The 18354-nt window shown below is 41.7% G+C and overlaps 1 protein-coding gene across 8 annotated transcripts in view; it reads right to left on the bottom strand.

Annotated features, from left to right (window-relative positions):
* Window positions 1-18354, bottom strand: part of EBF1 (EBF transcription factor 1) — a 275871-nt gene that overhangs the window by 98142 nt on the left and 159375 nt on the right. For all 8 annotated transcript variants that reach the window (XM_067304612.1, XM_067304615.1, XM_067304618.1 and 5 more), the window contains exon 7: window positions 4553-4634. In XM_067304612.1, the coding sequence (XP_067160713.1) occupies window positions 4553-4634 (82 nt within the window). The remainder of the gene's footprint in view (window positions 1-4552; window positions 4635-18354) is intronic.

The following is an 18354-nucleotide window of genomic DNA, read 5'->3' as shown; positions in this document are numbered from 1 at the left end:
AATGATTAATGAGGTGCTGACACATTAATGTAAGCGCAGGGACAACCAGGCCTGCCAAATCTCAAACCTTTCCAAATTTTGTCAACAAAACACAGTTTTAATTTGGGACAGGCAAACATGGAAAATGATTTTGAGCTTTAGCTTCAGCCCTTCATAGATTTTGAATCTAAATCCTGTATCAACACCGGGGGAGACAGAGGTATGAAAAAACACATTGGTTTACAACTTTGTTCAATCAAGTTGGCACTATCAACTGCATTAACATATCATGGCTCTGTGAATTATTCTGCCTGCCATTAAATAGTCCAGTTGTGAATGCTTTGGAGCTTAGTTTAAAAAATAAAATAAAAAATCTGAGACCAGGAGCCTGGAGATCAAGCTATTTATCCACATTTAGCACTCAGCCTGTTTATTTGTTATGGTACCTCACCTAATATATCAAAATTAAGCATCGCATGACTCCTCATTTTTAACCACAGCCCATTAAGCTTTGCCAACTGATTAAGACATAGCATGTTCCTTGTGCTTTCAATTTTCTCCGATGGATGGTGAGGGCTCTGATATTTATTTTGACATCCCCAACTTCCAGTGACAAAGGCAGAGAATATCTGCTTATGATGATTTCCAGGCTTGAAGTGTGTCTTTAGTGTGTAACCTGCAACTCCTGCGTTTGCTGCTCTTGCCACTTCTTCGAAACTATGCAAAAATGGCTTAAACAAAATCTTTTATTTTTGTCACAACTTAGTAACCTCTTCATACAATTTCTTGACTTCCTTATTCTGATAACTAAAAAAATCACTCTCACTTTAACAAGGCACTTAAAAATGTGCCTAATTTAGAGCACATAAGTACAATACATTCAGTAATTTTGCTCACGTGCTTAAGGACAGGCCGGGTGCTTAATTACCTTGTTGAATTGGGCCACAGCTCTCATCGCTCTCATTGCTATTTTCCATCTTTTTTTTTTTTTTTTTTTTTGCCTTTTCCTTCTCTGGGGATGGAGCCTTGCATGTCCAAATTCCATTATCTGGGATTCATGAAGCATCATCTCTGTCTCTTATGCAAATTTGCAATAAGACACAAGTGGCTTCAATTCAAACATGAGTGGCAGCATCCCATGGAGGCAAACTAGCAGCCTAGGCTGAGGAAGAGGTTGTGGTAACAGCACCGAAAAGCATGGCAATTTCTAAGTGACTTTCAAGGTTTACATAATAAATGAATGTTTGGGGTTTTATACAGTGACTCAGTCTCCAAAGTTTCCTCTAAATGAAAACTTGACATGTGTCAATTTGCAAGCAGTTGTATTCAAACAAGAACAACAAGATAACTGGGCCACCTGGGTTTCATTAATTACAATAACATACAAAACTGTTTAGGTCGTACGAATGAGTTTTCAGTGCTGAAAAAGAAAATCTGGGCAGAGTTCACCCACAATACCATCTACTTATTAATTGCTATTATTACCCCTCATTGTGGCACTACAGCCCATCCCACCAAGCCTGGTGACTGGAAGAACGCATAAACACAGACACAGCAGCAGCTCCTCGGGGCTTCCAGAACAAAAAGGCAAAGCTGGACAAAGGTGAGTGGAGGTGGTATCACCATAGCTTCTGTACCACTGGGCTGATGAAATACCCAGAGATTAAATAACTTTCTCAAGGACAAGCAGGGAGTCTGAAGCAGAGCTGAATGCTGAATTCAGTGGACTTGAGTCCCTGTGTAGTACCTGAGTTGGTTTTTCCTACCTGATTGACTTTCTGCTAAGGACTTCCAGCCCTGTGCAAACAGCTCCAGCGCACACTTTTGCTGGCACTTGGCTCCCCTGCTTTGCAGTATCCAGTTGTCACGTGCCTGGACATCTCAGACATGCAGAGAAATGCATTTCCTCCCAGACCCACAACTGCTTTTACGTTAGGCTTATAACACTAGCATATTTGCATGCAAAGTTCAGGGTAAAACTTCCTAACTCATTTTTATACATGAGTCTGAATGAAGATTCACACACAGGTCTCCTGAATCAACATATACTCTGCCTCTTCCCTGTGCTTTCTTAACCTCTTTTAGATCATTCTATAACCAGACATTCTCAGCTGCAGACAAAAATACTATTACAAAGGGAGATTTTCTGCAGGATCTATCCCTAGATAGTATAAGACCAGTGTACCTAGCCCTTCACCGTTTCATCCATGAAAAACACAAGCTGCTTTCTAGTAACTCCTACCAACTTTTGGGGACTGATGAATGATACCACACTAAAAGGTGGACAAGTCCCTGGGCAGCTTGACACTCAAGCACAGATGAGGGAATAAAGAAAAGTCCCAAATGTCATGCAAAAAAAGGATGTGCTACTATTTAAAAAGTACTTGGAAATACCTTCATCTGGTCTTGTTAACCAGGCCTTTGACATAATTTTAAGGCAGATCTTTCAAGTCAGTGGGAGTATTTCAAGAGCCCACGGTAGCTGACAGCAAAAACCCACTGAGGTCACAGGGACCAGGATTTCACTTGGTACCCATACAACATTTGGTACCTACACAACAGTATCTCGAACATCTAGGTGCATCATATTGTCAAGACACTATTTTTATTCTTGTTCCTTTTCACCTGAGAAACGATAAATGAAACCCAGACCCTGTAGAGTCTGGCTGTTTTATTTTAAGAAGTCCATTGCTAAAAGAGCAACAAGTTCAAGTTAAAAAAAAAAAAAAAAGAGAGAGAGAGAGTGAGAGAGAGAGAAAGAAACAAAAGCAGCTATTGTAAAACAACAAGCCCAGGCATTTAACAGAATACTACAAGCTTCAATACCACACTGTATCATAGTATGAGCAGTTTGCTCTGCTGAAAGTGATTAATTTCTGGAAAATGCTAAGGTCACACTAATTGACATGACCTGTGTAATTAAGCAGTCTCTGTTTACACACGGAAAGCTCAACTGCTGTGAAGCTGGGTTTGTATGACAGAATGTCTTTACAAGTCAAGAGATCAACAACCTTTCTTATGTCCTACCTCCTCGCCTACACAGGCTCCTGATTGCTGTTCTGAGAGAACAGGCGAAGGCATTACCATATGAAAATCAGCCTGTATCCGGGGCGAGTACAAAACCAACAGAGTGTACATATTGTGAAGCAAGCTCTGACTGGCCCCAGGGGTGACTGCCTGGCCTAAATCCCGGCGCTGGTGAGAGTCCTTTTTGCAAAAACACTTTCTCCTTCAAGATAATGCCCGCTTGAATCACCGGAAAAACGGGATGGAGGGCGGACGTGGGGGAGAAGCCGAGGGCTCCGCCGTTCTAACGCTGGCTCTTATGCTGATTAACTTAATCCCCGGGCCACATCCCTTCAGTTCTGCCCTTCTGTGCTCAGAGGGGTAAATAACACCTCTCTCTACCTTCCACCATTGCTGCAATTAAGCAGTTCAGCAAAAGATATATGGTCTACATATACATAGTAACGCCATTTACATAGCATTTAGCACTTTTTTTTTTTAAGTGATAAAATGCCAGAAAAGAAGCAAAGACGGTCCTAAGCTACTGCAGAAAGCAGCAGTCATCTTTTGGAGTCTTTTCCCTCCAGAGAACCATGCAGTTTACAGGATAAATCTCCTTCTTCCTTTGATTCCCGAGGCAAATCCTCATTGAAAGAATCTAACATGTTTCCTCCCTGAGCCCTGTGCACTCCTCCCCTTGAAAAGGGAAGGTCCTTTGGCTCTTTACCCCGTATTTTTATTTAGCCCATACTCAAGAAAATTATGACTAGCGCAGTCAAATGGCCAAGTCTCCAACAGAGTGGCTTGGAGCAACTATTTTTCACCATTCCCACAGCACCAGTCTGCTTCCAGCACTGGGGAAGGCCAGTGCAGACCATCTTCCCAAGGGACACTGCTCCTCTCAATCCCCAAAGTGGTCATGGGCATACTTAGATGTAGCATAAGAAATGTCTGTGGCCACCTGAAGCTGCATTTACACCACAGCAGGGAAATACCAGTCCAAAACATCCCAAGAAAGATACACTCAGTGGCAGTTTTTTCCATCTGCAGACTACAGGGATGGACCTTCACCACATTGATGCATACTTATGAGTCTTTAGCGCTGCATAAAAGTAATTCTCAAAGTGGAGCGTGCCACGCTGTAAGCAGAGTCACGAGCTTCATTTTGTTACTGGATTGTCCTTATAACCTCCTCTGCCCCTTCCAACAGGCACCGTGCTCCCTTGATTTGGCATGTTTACATGAAGGCATAGACTTCCTCAGGCAGAAATGAGCATCTCAGAGCAGGGTAGCCCCTTAATCTCAAACAACAGTAAGGTCATTTGGGTTTTTCCTTCTCATGTTTTTACATCCTGTGGAGATGGCATTATCTTAGCGAGTTTTCTTCTCCAGAGCAAGAAAATCCAACTACTTCCTGCCAATTCTGCTGTGACGAGAAGCCCACAGACAATATTCTGTGACCTTAAGTTTTTAGCATCTTCCAGTGAATTACCAGGTTAGTTTGGGTCAAACTACTTCTGTCCCTAACAGCTGATTATTTTGAAAGGAGGAAATGTGACTGACTGACCTGAAATCGACGCATGTCTCGTGGGTTTCCTGCATTTTTGAGGCAATTTTGGTTACATTTGAGAAAAAATTTCAAGAAGAACCTGTGGAGAAAGAGAAATGGTCATTAACATCTTATAAACAGTTTGTAGCAGTACCATGTAACATCTGTGCATTTGGTCCAACACAGCCTTATTTACATTAGTAATCCTAACTCAGACAAATCATCCCACTGACTATCCATAAAGGGCGCAGAGCTCGTACAGCCCCAATCCAACAAAACGTGTAAGCATGTCCTAAAGCTTTAAGCAGGAACTTAATGGATCTGTTGTGTCAGAGCCATTAAAGTTTGCAAAGTCAGTCCCTATATCACTAAGTGGCCAGCCTCACGGTGCTGTCCATAGCATCAAGGAAGTTGGAGACACATATTTCAGTGCAGCAAAAAGAGCGCGAAAAAACGCTAGCCAAGAAAATTCCCTTAGGTATAAGTGGGGTTTTATTTTACAAGTTCATTTTACTGTGCAAATTTTGATTTAATACAAAAATACTGAAAATGTTCCATACAGTTGAAACCTCCCTTCCACAATTAAGCCCAATTTGGGCATAAAATTAATGCTCAAATTGTGGTTAGTGAAAGACCAAAAACCCTGAAAGAAGGAGGGGAGAAGTCTTGGTTAAAAGCCTGACTTCACGGAAAAAATGAAATATTTTAAATGCAGTCTATTTCCTGACCATACACAGTTCACTGAAGTAGCTATATGACCCTGACATATATCTCTAAGAGAAGACATTGCATTTTACAAAGCCAAAGAAAAAAGCAAACATTTCACTGAAAATATTTCCTTCAGTGTTATGCATCAGTGGACTGTAAACTCATAAAGACAAGTCAATGAATAATAGTGGGTCTCAGATTCCAGGCTTCCTCCTTGAGAGCCAAAGTTTATCAACCTTTTGTCCAAAATAAACTACAGACTAAGGTCTACTAAAGCTCAGTTGTGCAAAATTTAATCCTACAGCAAGTTTAAAACCTAGCACCACCAGACAGAGCAGCATTATATTTGTAATAACCGTCAACTGACTAAGCAGGAGCTAATCTGACCTGTCTCCATATACAAAAAGAGGGGTGGGCGATTGTTTGATCCTGTTTCACTTGAAATTGGAAAGTTAACTTTTATAAGCATCCATCTTTAACATCCCAACTGAATGCCTCATCAGCAGAATTTGCACATGTTGCCACCAAGAAAGGCAAAACTGCAGGGTAAACAGCTTCAGAAAATGTCTTTGTGATGAGCAGCAGTCCTCACCCTGCTCTAGTTGGGATGCCACCTCTCAAAGGGGCAAGTCTGGTGCTTGTTCTTCCTCCATGCCAAGAAAGTCATACTAGGCAAACGGCCGCAAGGACGGATCGAAACTACAGCGGACTCCTTTCATTAAAGAAAAGTAAGGTAATGAGGAGGATTACAAGATGTGATGCCTATGATTACCAGGGCCTGGATCTCACGACCCAGGAAGTCCCTTCTAGTCCTGTCTTCCTATATAAGTGCAAGCAATCAATATAAAATAAACAGCCGCCGCCAAACACTTGAACAGGGGATTGGAGAGGCTGTGTTTGTTTACGCTAAAATAAAGGCGGTATAAGCCATTACATTTGCTCATCAAGTAGGTTCTGATATTCAATAACTGAAAGTTGGTGCTATTTGTTGTACATGTGTGTGTCTTTTTAAGCCTCTAATGGCCAGCTGTGACAGCCTGACTCAGATTGTGTAGAAGGAGCTGTCAGCACAAATCTTGGCATCTTGAATCCAGACAACTGCTTGCCACCCGGCGAAGGTTTGTACTTGTGCCAGAATGGATTTTGAGAGACAAGCAAATAGGGCATTAATTCCGCCAAAGAAAAACGAAAAGCGAGGAGAGTTCAGGATCTTACACTTCAGACGATGGCTTTCCTGTCAACAGCTCGTCATTTAGCTCATGAGCTATGAAGGGCACGGACATCAGATCCCTCTTGCCCTAAGCTGGCCCTGTCATGCGAAATGCTGGCAGAATCCTGAGACCACCCCTCCGCGCGAGAGTGCTCGCTGAAATCAAAAGCCCGGCCATCTGTTGGGAGGCAAAGACATCCCTGTCAGCTGGTGCCTACAGCCTCCAACAGGCCCTTATGTGGCAAAGTCTCTCAGAACCACTTATTCTTTAGGGAGAAGGCTGCGCTGCCCCGGGGCTTTGCTGGGGAATTCTTCCCAGCTTTCCCGAGTGCGGCAGCAAGCAGCTGACCGCCGCGGCTTGCGCTTCCCCCAAGGAATGCGCTACCCGGAGCCGAAGGCGGGAGACGTAATAGTTAAAATTATCTGCACTCAAAGGCAGCGTCAAGCATGCAAACGCGGAAAACACCTTCGCACTGTAGCTTTGCACTGCGCATCCAGACACCGGGCCACGTGGATCGGCAGGTCGACTCAGGAGCCCCCCAAATACATGGAAAGCTCTTCATGAAGCCCTCTGTTGAAACACTATGCCTTCGCTTTCCTCCCAAGCTACATTGTTAGCCTGTTTAATAAGCTGATGTCAGCTCAGAGGCTTGGAAAATCAATACAAAACACAGGAGCTGTCTTTTAGGGTCTGCAAACCCTAATCCAAAGTTTCAAAATCTAACTCTGTTTGCATTGTGCTGTGTCCCTTGAATTCTGCAGAAGTTTCATCCAAATGAACTGTAGAAGAAGTGAAGCTCATCTATTTAAACCTAACCCCCCAAAATAAAAAGGCAAGCAGGTAAACAAAAATTCCTTTGAATGTATTCAACTCCAGAAAAATTAACTGAAAAAAAGAAACCCACCATATTTTCAGAGGAACATTCAGGACACCGAGCTTATGCAGCCAAGTTTGCTCACCTCATTTTAAGAAAAAAAGTCATCAGTTTATAGAACACTTTCTGCCAAGCACTGTATTTTTATTCCACTGAAAGACAAAACAAAATATAGGCTGCACTTTGTTTTGGAACACATCAGGGTCGGATTCCCTGGCTATGTGAATATTGTCCCACTCATGCAAGAAGGAGCGGAATGGCTCCTGAGCTGGCAGAAAACACACCAGCTAACGTTTGGCAGGAGAGCAGATGCATACGAATGAGGACATGGGTATAGCGGAATGGCTTAAGTCATGGGGTTCAGCTTGCTCTCAGTTCCTCCTTTAAACTGCTAGTTCAGGTGCATTCTCCACCTTGAGTCCAATTCTGGCAGCCTTGGTCATTAGCAACACTTCACTCTGCAAATATTTCATATTGAGATGGACAGGATGAGTCCAGGAGAAACGCCAACAGAAGCGAGCCCTTTGTAAGCATAACTTGCAGCCCTGCTTCTGTCTAACGTCTTCACACCAGGTTATTTTTTCAGTTCTAACTTTCTCCCTATTTGGCAGGAATCTATTGCATTAATAGTAACCGCAGAGGATATATAGCATTAATACTAACAGCCAGGGTCTGCAATTCATTCCCAAGATGAAAAAAATGTGCAGAACATAGGAACGTCAATAAAATCTTCAATTTTTGTTCTCTCTCCAAAGTTATGTGACTGCTAAACACCGGCTCTTCTGCTGCACAAGCTTCAGGCATCGATTATACTCATAGCTACCATTAAAACTTTCTTTTCTACACAAATCAAACAAAACATATCTACTGACTCCCTTCCTGACTACTAACAGAGCCAATCAATGAAATACAGTGTAACCGAGCGCAGCTTTTGGTATTAAGGTGACAGTCCCCTCTGGAAGCCTGGCAGGACAGCGTGTGCCGCCGGCTCAGCACCACTGCGAGCTCCAGCCCTGCCACCGCTCTACAGGCCCTGCCACCTCGCAAGCAATGCCAGAGATGAAGCTGGGCCAAAAACGATTCTCCTCATACATGCACACAGACACACACAAATCTTAGGCAAAGACTGCATTCTTGTTTTGCATCCAAAATCACCAAAAGCTTGCAAGATTTTTCGTGATGCAAGGCAATGACCGCAGAATATTCAGTGTCTCCATAACTTGGGAACTCACGTAAACACAGGAGCTACCTGAGCTGGTGCTTCATGGATTAACCCTGGAATGAGCAGCATTGATGTACTTAGTGTGCAGAAACCCAAGCCAGCTCCACATGAGTCAGCCCAGGTCCAGAAACAATCTTATCAGGCAAACTTTTAGAAAGAACCTGGATTTACTGACTTACACTGCTGTTAAATCTCATGCCTCACCCCTTAGCCAATATAGACATGGTTACAGGGTATGGGACTGCAGGTTGGGGAGAAAACAGAGCTAATTTCAGATGATATGTAGCTGTAGTAGAATGCAGCTCAGCGCAGGCTGTAAAAATTACTCGAGGAAGTAAGTCTTTGAGCAGTTAATCCATTGCCATGGTACTGCACTACTACAAATCTCTTAAGTAACTGCAACAAGTGATGTAGAAATATAACCTCTAGTTAAACACAGACCTCCAGTCTGAACCAGGCACAAAATTAACTCGAGCTTTTGTCTTCTGCATTCCAGGTGGAAACTCTCACAAACAGGTTATTGGCTCATCTGGGAGGCTTCTTTCTTTTTATCACATTTTGATAGAAAATTCCCCCTTGAAGAGGGAGAGTTGTTCCTAACAAAACTGTGACATCCCCCAAAAGGTTTTGGTGCTGGCAGGGCTGTGCTATGACCATTACTCTCTTCCGTCTGCTAGTGAGGGGCTGTTTCCCCAACCCAGTCTCAGCTCTCTGGGTGCCCCCACTACCTGGCCTTCGTTTTACATGATGATTTCCCAGGTTGCTGCTCGTAACTTGGTACACCTGCTCCCTCATAGCTTCTGGCTCCTTCCTGACACCCACCCTATGATTGTCCTTCTGCGGCTGAAGGATCTAGGGAGCTTGCTACCAGCTGGAGTTCACTCCACCTGTATAAAACATTCCCCATCATTTGTCCCTGATTATCTTTTCCATCCCACTGCAAACTCCTTGGGGCCTGGACATGCTTGTGCCATGCCCACCTCAGCAGCACCTCGTTCAGAGTCACTGCTAACTACCACAGTGGTTCAAGTTAAATAAATAACAACAGAAATGGAAACACTACCACTAAGGATTTGGCCCCTCTATTTTTCTTGCCACCACACATTAGTACCCATGTTTATTAAAAACAAACAAAGAGTTAAATTAAAGAAAGCAAGTCCTGAACAGTATCTAGAGCTTCTCTTCTGTCACTACCCTGAAGGAAAGTTAAAGGAACTCAAACATGAAGGGTTAGCTGTGGGATTTTCTTGCCATTGCCACAATAAATATGTCTGTTGAAGGCGAAAAAAATAGTTGGAAAGGGAAGACCTGCTGCATTCCTGATGCTGAAGAAAAGCTTGTTTGTTCCCAATACATTGGAGAAGTTGTTCAAGAACAGTTCATCCATGTGAAAATATGACAGCTGTAGTGCTGCCAAGGTCAGCCAGACCAGTGGTTATCCAGTAAGTGAGCGCTGGTTATACAGCTTAAACCTGTCTAGGGCAAGCAAAACCGACAAAACCCACCTCTTCTGAGGCATAAAAGCATTTGATAGCAGAGGGCAACTTTAGTCCGCTGGATGAGAGGCTATGAAACACAGAGGTATATGTGGGCTTGCAAAATCAGTAAAACCGAAACACACGGGCCGGTGTGATAATTAGCAACTGCCCATCAGATCAAAGGATTGCCCGGCCATTCTGTACGACATACCGGTTCAGCGGCATGCTAAATACGCGCATAAATTTCAACACACAAGCAGTGCGGATGAACAAGGCACAAAGGCGCTACTCGCGCACGTGAGCACCGCGCAGACCCAGCTCCGCGGTCAGCCTGCCTCCTCCCTGGTGGCTCTCCCAGCCCAGGGGACTCGCGGGAAAGGGTGACTCTACAGGTACTGCAGTCTCAAACAGTATCTGCTGGGTATTTTATTTCTGGGGGAAACCTGTCATATCAAGACGCACTGAAGCCAACGGGGGGGTCGGTCTGCTGGTCATGGTGGCAGACTGCGCTCCCTTCAGCTGCTTTATTTGCTGCTTTAGGTTTTTCTGTCCTCTCTTCTCAATTAGCAACTCCTACTGCATCTGCTGATAACCACGTCTAATTAGCAATTTGCTACTAAAATCAAAATATAAAGTGTGGTGCTTAATGCGACTGTATTTTGAAAATTAAATAATCAGAATGTAGAAACATCCCTTCAGAAATTTCAGAAAGACAAAGTACCTTTCGTCCCCTTTCAAGATGACTCTTCTAATCAAAACTCCTATTTTACACGATAAGATTCCTAACATTTTGAAAAATTGAACTAAAATGAAACATTTATTTTTCTTCTTGAACTGTAGTGTTTTGAACTCGCAAACATTTTTAAACTTTATTTAAAATGAGTATTTTTTTTCATTCCATTTGGCAGAGAAAAATTGTCAAAATAATGGAATTTCCTACACTACAGAAAATCTCAGTCCAGCCCAGTCTACTGATAACTGCAGAAAAAGGAGGGGAAAAAAAATCCTTATTATTTAAAATATGAAGATTCCCATTTATTAGCAAGTCTATTATTGCACTGTTTTGTTTTGTTTTGTTTTTATCCTCATAGACCTTTTCATGTACAAATAACTGGTCATGTCAGATACCTTATTCACAAAAGAAAAATTGAGACTTACACTGATATTTACCAGCATGAGGCTGTGCATGGAAATCAGATATAGGCATGGGGAAAACCTCCTATTACCCACATGTTCACAGCTGGATTTTACTTGGCTCTTTAGTCAATAAACAGCAGTAGCTACCTTTTGTGGCATTTTTACAACAGGAAATTTATTCTGCAGAAGAGAAATTAAACACCAGATACAGCCATCTAACTCTCTTCTAAACAAAACCTTCTTGAGTTGTCAAACATCCTAATTAAGACAAAAAAAATCCCAAACCTGCTCTCACTGCATTTAGTGGTCCACTGATTTAAAAAGGAAACAGAATCAGACCTGTATTTAGTATTTATGGCAAGCTGAACAGTTCACTAAAAAAAAAAAAAAAAAAAGTCAGCCTAAACCAAAACCCTGGAAAATTATTTATTTTACTAGAAAATAGACATCATCCTCTTTAACTGCAAAAAAGATTCAAGACAGCAATGTGACACAGAGAATAAGCCCCAATCAGTCAGACTCTACCTATTGACTGAAATTCTTCTGGTAACACCATAGCAATAGAAGCAGAATAGTCTACATTATTTCTGTGAACAACTTCTGACTTCTGGAGCTAGCAGAGCCAGCATTTGCTGTCATCGATACAGCAAATATTCAGTTCAGCACAGCAAAAAGCTGAGCGAGTACCCACATAATCACCAAATCAGAAGGTAGGACTGCCCCAAAACAGCCCTAAATTACTCCTTGCTCACTTTACCAAATGTTTCAAGTGTGGTCTGTGAGATCCGCACAGTTATCATCAATTTTTCATCATGCATCTTTCGGACTTCTCTAGCTCTCTGATACTGAGTTATAATGCATCAGAGAAATTTAGACTACTTTGGGAAAGGGTGTTTGGCATTTCCTCTCATGAGTGAGCTAAAATCCCAGGGAGACTGTTTTGGTTTCTTCTCCCAGATTTTTAATAAGAAAAGAAAGAGATAACACCACCAAAAATACAATACCACAGAACAGAATTAAAAACAGTCCAGAGGCAGGTTTGAGTGCTCAGTTTTCTCTAATTTAATTTTGCCCCCAGTTTTTACTTTTTTCTTCAAGTAGTGAAAATCTGAATTTTCTTATATCTCCCTACTTGTGCCAAAGCTCCATTATCGGGAATCTTTATTAAATTCGATCTGTAGCTAGCCTCCTATCATAAAAAAGTTTGAAAGAGTTTGTGCCATCTGGGCACAGCGTATACACAAGGTATTTGGTTTATGACAGCTAGACGTAAGATAACTGGACGTATGCACATGCTCTACAGGGGACTCGCACAAACACCCTTGCGAGATACAGCGGTGGAGCGCGCACGGACCCAGCCCTGCCCAGCTGCAGCTGTTAGCTCACATAGCGCAGAAGCCTCCTAAGCGCTGCCTTTTTTTTTTTTCATGTTTCAAATCACAGTCTGTTCTTTACGAGCTGATGGGCCAGTGCTTTAGCTGAAATCGTGACAGACTTTCCAGCGTTCAAGTACTTTATTACCAGATCAGTACAGGGAAAAGTCACATAATCAACAGAATTTATCCTTATTTATTTAGTTCAAGAACCAGCATTCGATCAATTTGTCTCAGTTTAACTACTTTTCCTTTTACCTTTTCCCCATTTCACCCCTGTCTGACCCCTCAAATAGGAGGATATAAAAGTGGGTTAACTATTTTTAATTTTTACTGAAGATGCTAGACTTCAGTCACTGGAAAAAATTTGAAACAGCTCTGCGGTCTGTCATAGTTCACACAATGCCATTGAATTAGCAGCCCTCCCAGAGTCATACTTTTGCTAAAAGAACCTCTGTTCAGTGTAAGTGATGACAGATAACAGCATTACTGTTATTGTAATATGATATCAGTATTCAATTGCCTGCTACTTCAAGGTAAACTACTGTAACTTTAGCATGATTGTGGAAAAGTATCAGCGGTATCAGAGTTATAATATGCTGGAGAGGAGTGTTAATCCAGCCGTCTGAAGCTCTACGTTTCTGTCCTAGCAGACAGGGGACCTTAAAACTTGTCACCCTGAGGTGAGCATGTTCATAACACGCTTCTTTCATCAGCATATCGAGAAAGTTAGAAATATTCACATTGTAAATATTTAATGTGTGGGGAACATATACTTCCCTTCTTTTTCCCACCTTTCTTTGGATCAGTCAGATGGATGCTCTCCCACATGTAAAGAGCTTGCATGTAAAATTGTGTGCAATCTGCCTGCACGTACAATAATTAATGATTCCTTAGATAACTTGACACCTGCATACGTACCATGTTATCATCTGAACCTGCAAAACCCAGAGGGTCAGGTTATTTAAAGGACGTGTGTGAGTGTATCCTCTCTGGCCACAGTTTGAGCCTCTAAAGCATAGAGAAAAGTTTCTGCACAAATAGAAGTGGGGTATAAGTCAAAGACCATCTGAAAGGATGTATCCTTGACTGGTTAGGTTAGTTGCAGACACTATGTTATAGCCATATTCCCTCCCAACACCTGGCTCAAAACTTGCTCTGATTTTGTTTGTCAAGCTTTGTTTTTGCTTTTAAGTGGAAGTTGCATAGTGTTAAAAAAAGCCAGGAAGTTTGCTCAGACTGACATGGAAATGATCTTTGATCACATTTAGGCATAGAACTGATGGCCTGAAGAGAGAGGAAGGAAGAAAAAAGGTGTTGTCTAGACCTCTTTTTTACAATAAACCCTTAGCATACGCCAGTACTGAATCAAAAGCACATGAGAAATGAAGAAAGTGAATATTGAGTTCATTCATGTCTCAAAATCATTAACAATATATAATCCAAGAAGTCTTCAGTCCCAGGGAAATGTAACAGAAACTTAGTGTGCATGCTGAAGTGTGCAACTGAAATAGCTTTGGTTACAGTCAAGCAAAAATTGGGCAAACAAACTTCATCTCTACTTTTTAACTGGATGCTTTCACAACGGGTAGCACAATCTGTCAATCAGCTCTCACATTCTTTGGCCAACAGTGATGCAATTAAGAAGGTAGCTAAGCCTGAAAAGGAAATTAAAAGGCATGGCAGTCTCTTAGAATTAGAAGCTACCTTCTTCTGCACATGGAAGAGTAAGAGCATACGAGTATTTTTGCTTTCTATCAGATGAGTTACATGGAAAAAAAAGTAAAAAATTAAAGACTTGCTTGGATTTTTTTCCTTGCCTCCTTTTTCATTTTTTAGCCAAAAAATGGCTTTCAGTTTTCATAATGGTTTCTAGCTGCTCCTAGCAAGCTTCCACATTTTCCGCTCAAGCACACTACAGTCGTACCAGCTATGCCCCCCAGTTACATGCCACATCTATAAGCAAAAGCTGCTTGACATAACACTGACATCACTGTCATTACACTTGCCCACGACATGCTGCCTCTACACAAGCCAAAGGGCTCTGAGCTTCAGCTGTTCCACTGCTTCAGTGTCATCACCAGCCTGAGAGCCATGCCAGGGCCTCGGGATTAACCTCTGGGATGACAACCCAGGCTCAGCTTTAGCTTCACTAAATCCTCAGCAGAACTGGAATAGCCATGGTCGATTTAGAACCGAGACAGTAAATCTCCAGTTCTCATGGTCTTGCTATGAAGATGAGTGGAACTTATCTCACCCAAACCATTGAGGTATTTAGATAGAAATACCTGTAAGGTGACAATATGGTGAAGGATTGACTGCATCCTCTCTGCAGACAATTCCTGCTTCAAAAAGCAAGTGAAGAGTTTGTTTCAAATAAAGTAACAGCAAGGAAGGGCCTTATGAGGGGGCAAAAAATCCTGGTATCTTAAAGATCTTTCCTAGGCAAAAGACATCCCATCTCCAAAAAAAAGCCCATGATGTATTTTAAAATGCATACTTATTGATACAGACAAATTAGGTTATAAGTTGTACCCAGAGAGAGAAACCCTGATCCTACTGATATCAGCAACTGACTTGAATGGAAACAGGAATCTCTCCCATGCTCGTTTTCTCCATCAAAAGCAGGGATAAACCAGAATCTCAATTGCAGTAGGTGAAGAAGGACAATCTGAGAAAGAATCTGCTGGGAAATGTGATTTTTTTGATAATATCTTTGTTTGATTCTGTTTTGAAAAATCCAGTTAAAAGGGATATTTTAAAGAAACTGATAAGGATGTGTCTAGAACTAGCTGGCCAGTACAAAATGCAAATATATATGATATATGTGTATGCATATGTGTATTTATACAAGAAAACATTAAACATAAAAATGCTGCGGAACAAAATCAAGTGCCGCCGCGGCTCTTGCCTACAAGCTGAACATTCCATTCAGAGGTTCCCATTGTTTCACGATATTTAAGAGAATAAAGCCCTCACTTCCTTTGCAGCAGGGAGCTCTGGCAATGAGGATGGGATCCGGAGTATAGTTGCTATTTTGAGTGCTGGAAGGAAGCAAAGAGCTGTTTTGTGGAAAGGCGGAGGCACTTTGTTTGAGCTGTGCATGTGGTGGTTCGACAAGAGAAGATATTCCAGTGGTGTTTGAAGGGGATGCAGAACTGGCTCTAGTTATAAAACTCAGCAGATTTTTTTCTGTATGTACGTACAAGCATCCCAGACATTGTAGAATGCGTTGTAAGTTACCCCTGGGAGAGGAAGAGAGAGAGAGAAAGGGGAAAAGAGAGAGTTTTTGATGTGATGGTGAAGAGGATTACACTAGATACGATGCTGGAGATATCATCAGTAAATATTGCATGTGTGCACCACCTTTAACATGACACTGGGAGAGTTTAATTAATGTCAGAGGTAATGACCTCTGCAGCAGACACATAGACTCAAACCAAATCTGCTTATATCACAAGTTTTGTGTTAAGTACATCAGAGCTTTTCATAAAGCAATGGGCCTTGAACATGTAGGAAGATTAATTTTGCTGATGCACTCTTCTATGTCACACAGGTATGGAAAAGCATAGTAGCTACACAGTTAACTTTTGCGCCCATCCAGAAAGATGATGCAGCTAACAAAAATACTTCTGTCTGCCCTTGAAGCCAATCATCTAGTCAGGGTACCCAAGTTGAAGGGCAAAACCAAATGTCCTAAACTGGAGTGGAATGAAGATCAGGATGATGGTGACAAGTTATAGGTGGAGTGAGAACATGTGTTGGCTGTAATAAAATGTATTATGCTCCTGTCACTATGTATTTCATTGGGTGGAATTATGAGAAATGGTATATTTAGCATATGGTTCAACTGACCCAAGATACTGTAATGACATGGGCACAGCATTAGATACCTATGTTGTAAGAACACAGGCACAGCCATTAGATACCCTCACACAAGGAAGCAGGGAACAATGTGCACTGGTATCTTTGGAAAAATAGGTGACCTCTGATAGCAGGGACAGACATCTTCTGTGAGTTAAAAGGCAGTCAAGAGTCGGGATCTATCCTGCATTTCTGGATGATTGGCTATGTCAATGGGATGCCATCCTTCATGAAAGCAGGGTTGATACCCATGATCCATAGGGTTTGTATCCATAAAACATGGAGCATGAGGGTTTACAAAGTCCTATAGAAGTACTGCATAATTATTATTTTTTGGTGTCATTGTAGAGCAATGAGGACAAGCATCAGTGATGGGAACAAGCAGGGCTAAAATGAGCAGTTCAGCAACCTTGCCAGACAGTCAGGGCAGAAAGGTTGAAGGTCTTGTTCAGCTATATCATAACAGTAGGAGTTACAATTAATCCATGGACAAGAAAGTGCTTTCAACTTAACAAGGCTCTTTTTTTTAATTGTTCTTCCTCAGAGAACAATTGTGCTGGCAACTGGCAAAGTGTAAAGAGGATCAGCAAAAATTTACAGCTGGCCTGCTCTAGAACAACCTCGGAAAAAAATTAATTCCCCATTAATGTAAACATAACCAACAAATCTCACCCCAAATCTTTCTAGCTAGACAATAGCTCAAAACTATCAAGAATGCTACGTGCCTACTGAATATTGATAAATCTTTCTTTGCTGAATTCTGCAGTTCTCACAAAGTCCCACTAAAGGCTTATTTATTAAGACCTAATTGCATAATAACTAACTTAGATGTTAAAACATGTTATCCTTTCTATAATGCATACATATCACTAAAGGAAAGGCTGAAATCCTTTAAGATACTGGCAAAACAACGTGAACCCGGATAACAAAGATCAGGCTCTGATCTCAGAGATATTAATATAAATCTAGAGAAAACATGAATTTTCATCTTCTCTGGTGAGCTGAGACTCCAGGTCCAGAGTTGACTAATACAGGAAATAAAAACACAGACATCCACCCAAAAGGCTTCATGACTCTCATTTGCTGAGCATATAATAGCAGGTTTTAAATCCTGGCTTACTCTCCAAATAAAAATTAAGAGGGAGTTTGAAGAAATACTGTACAGTGCCAATGACAAAACCTATCAGCAGATACAAGTGTTAGGTAACACGTCAAAACTCTCACATCAACTTGTCAACAATAAACCCCAACTAACAGACAACGCTGACAAAATAATACTCAATACTTGATTCAAAACGAGGAGAAAAATACAGTTAAATACATTATCTAAACAAGGTGTATGTGACTTTGGTGTCTACTAAAAGAAATAACATAACTGCAAGCTAGGAGGTATGAATTGTTCAGAATATGACTGAATGACAAAGTTTTTAATCTCAGAGTGTTCTTGCACCATGACTTCTACAAGCTCCGAACAGTTGCACCGTTCCTGCCTCTGCGATGGGATTTATCTGTCATCCTGGAGCTGCAGCTTTACCTAACCAGAGCCAGTCCTAACCTTGTCACCTTCCGAGCCCTCCACCAACATTTTTCACCAAGCAAGTTCATAGATATAAAGCTAGACAGGCTTGGCTCACTGAGTGTAGCATGAAGATCCCTTCGTCTAAAAGATTCCTGATACTCAGTACAAGTAGCTAGCAAGGACACTGAGGAGAAAACTTTTATCCTTGCTGCAAGTGTCTTGGGACTTGTTATGACTACGGGTGGTCAGACACTTGACTTTGTGTCTCTCCTGAAAGACAGCACCTCCAGCAACACAGTACTCCCCAGTGTGACACCTCTTCAGTAGCGTCTAAAAGGGAAGCGTACCTCCTACTGAGTCACCAAACACTGCTTCCTACAGTAGCTGTGCTTTTCCTTAGAGGACTCTTCTTTTTAAATAAAAATTGACAGTCT

This window comes from Apteryx mantelli, chromosome 14, assembly GCF_036417845.1.
Source record: "Apteryx mantelli isolate bAptMan1 chromosome 14, bAptMan1.hap1, whole genome shotgun sequence".
Classification (NCBI taxonomy): Eukaryota; Metazoa; Chordata; class Aves; order Apterygiformes; family Apterygidae; genus Apteryx; species Apteryx mantelli.
The sequence above is the reverse complement of the archived record's forward strand: the minus strand, read 5'-3'. Positions and strand labels throughout refer to the sequence as shown.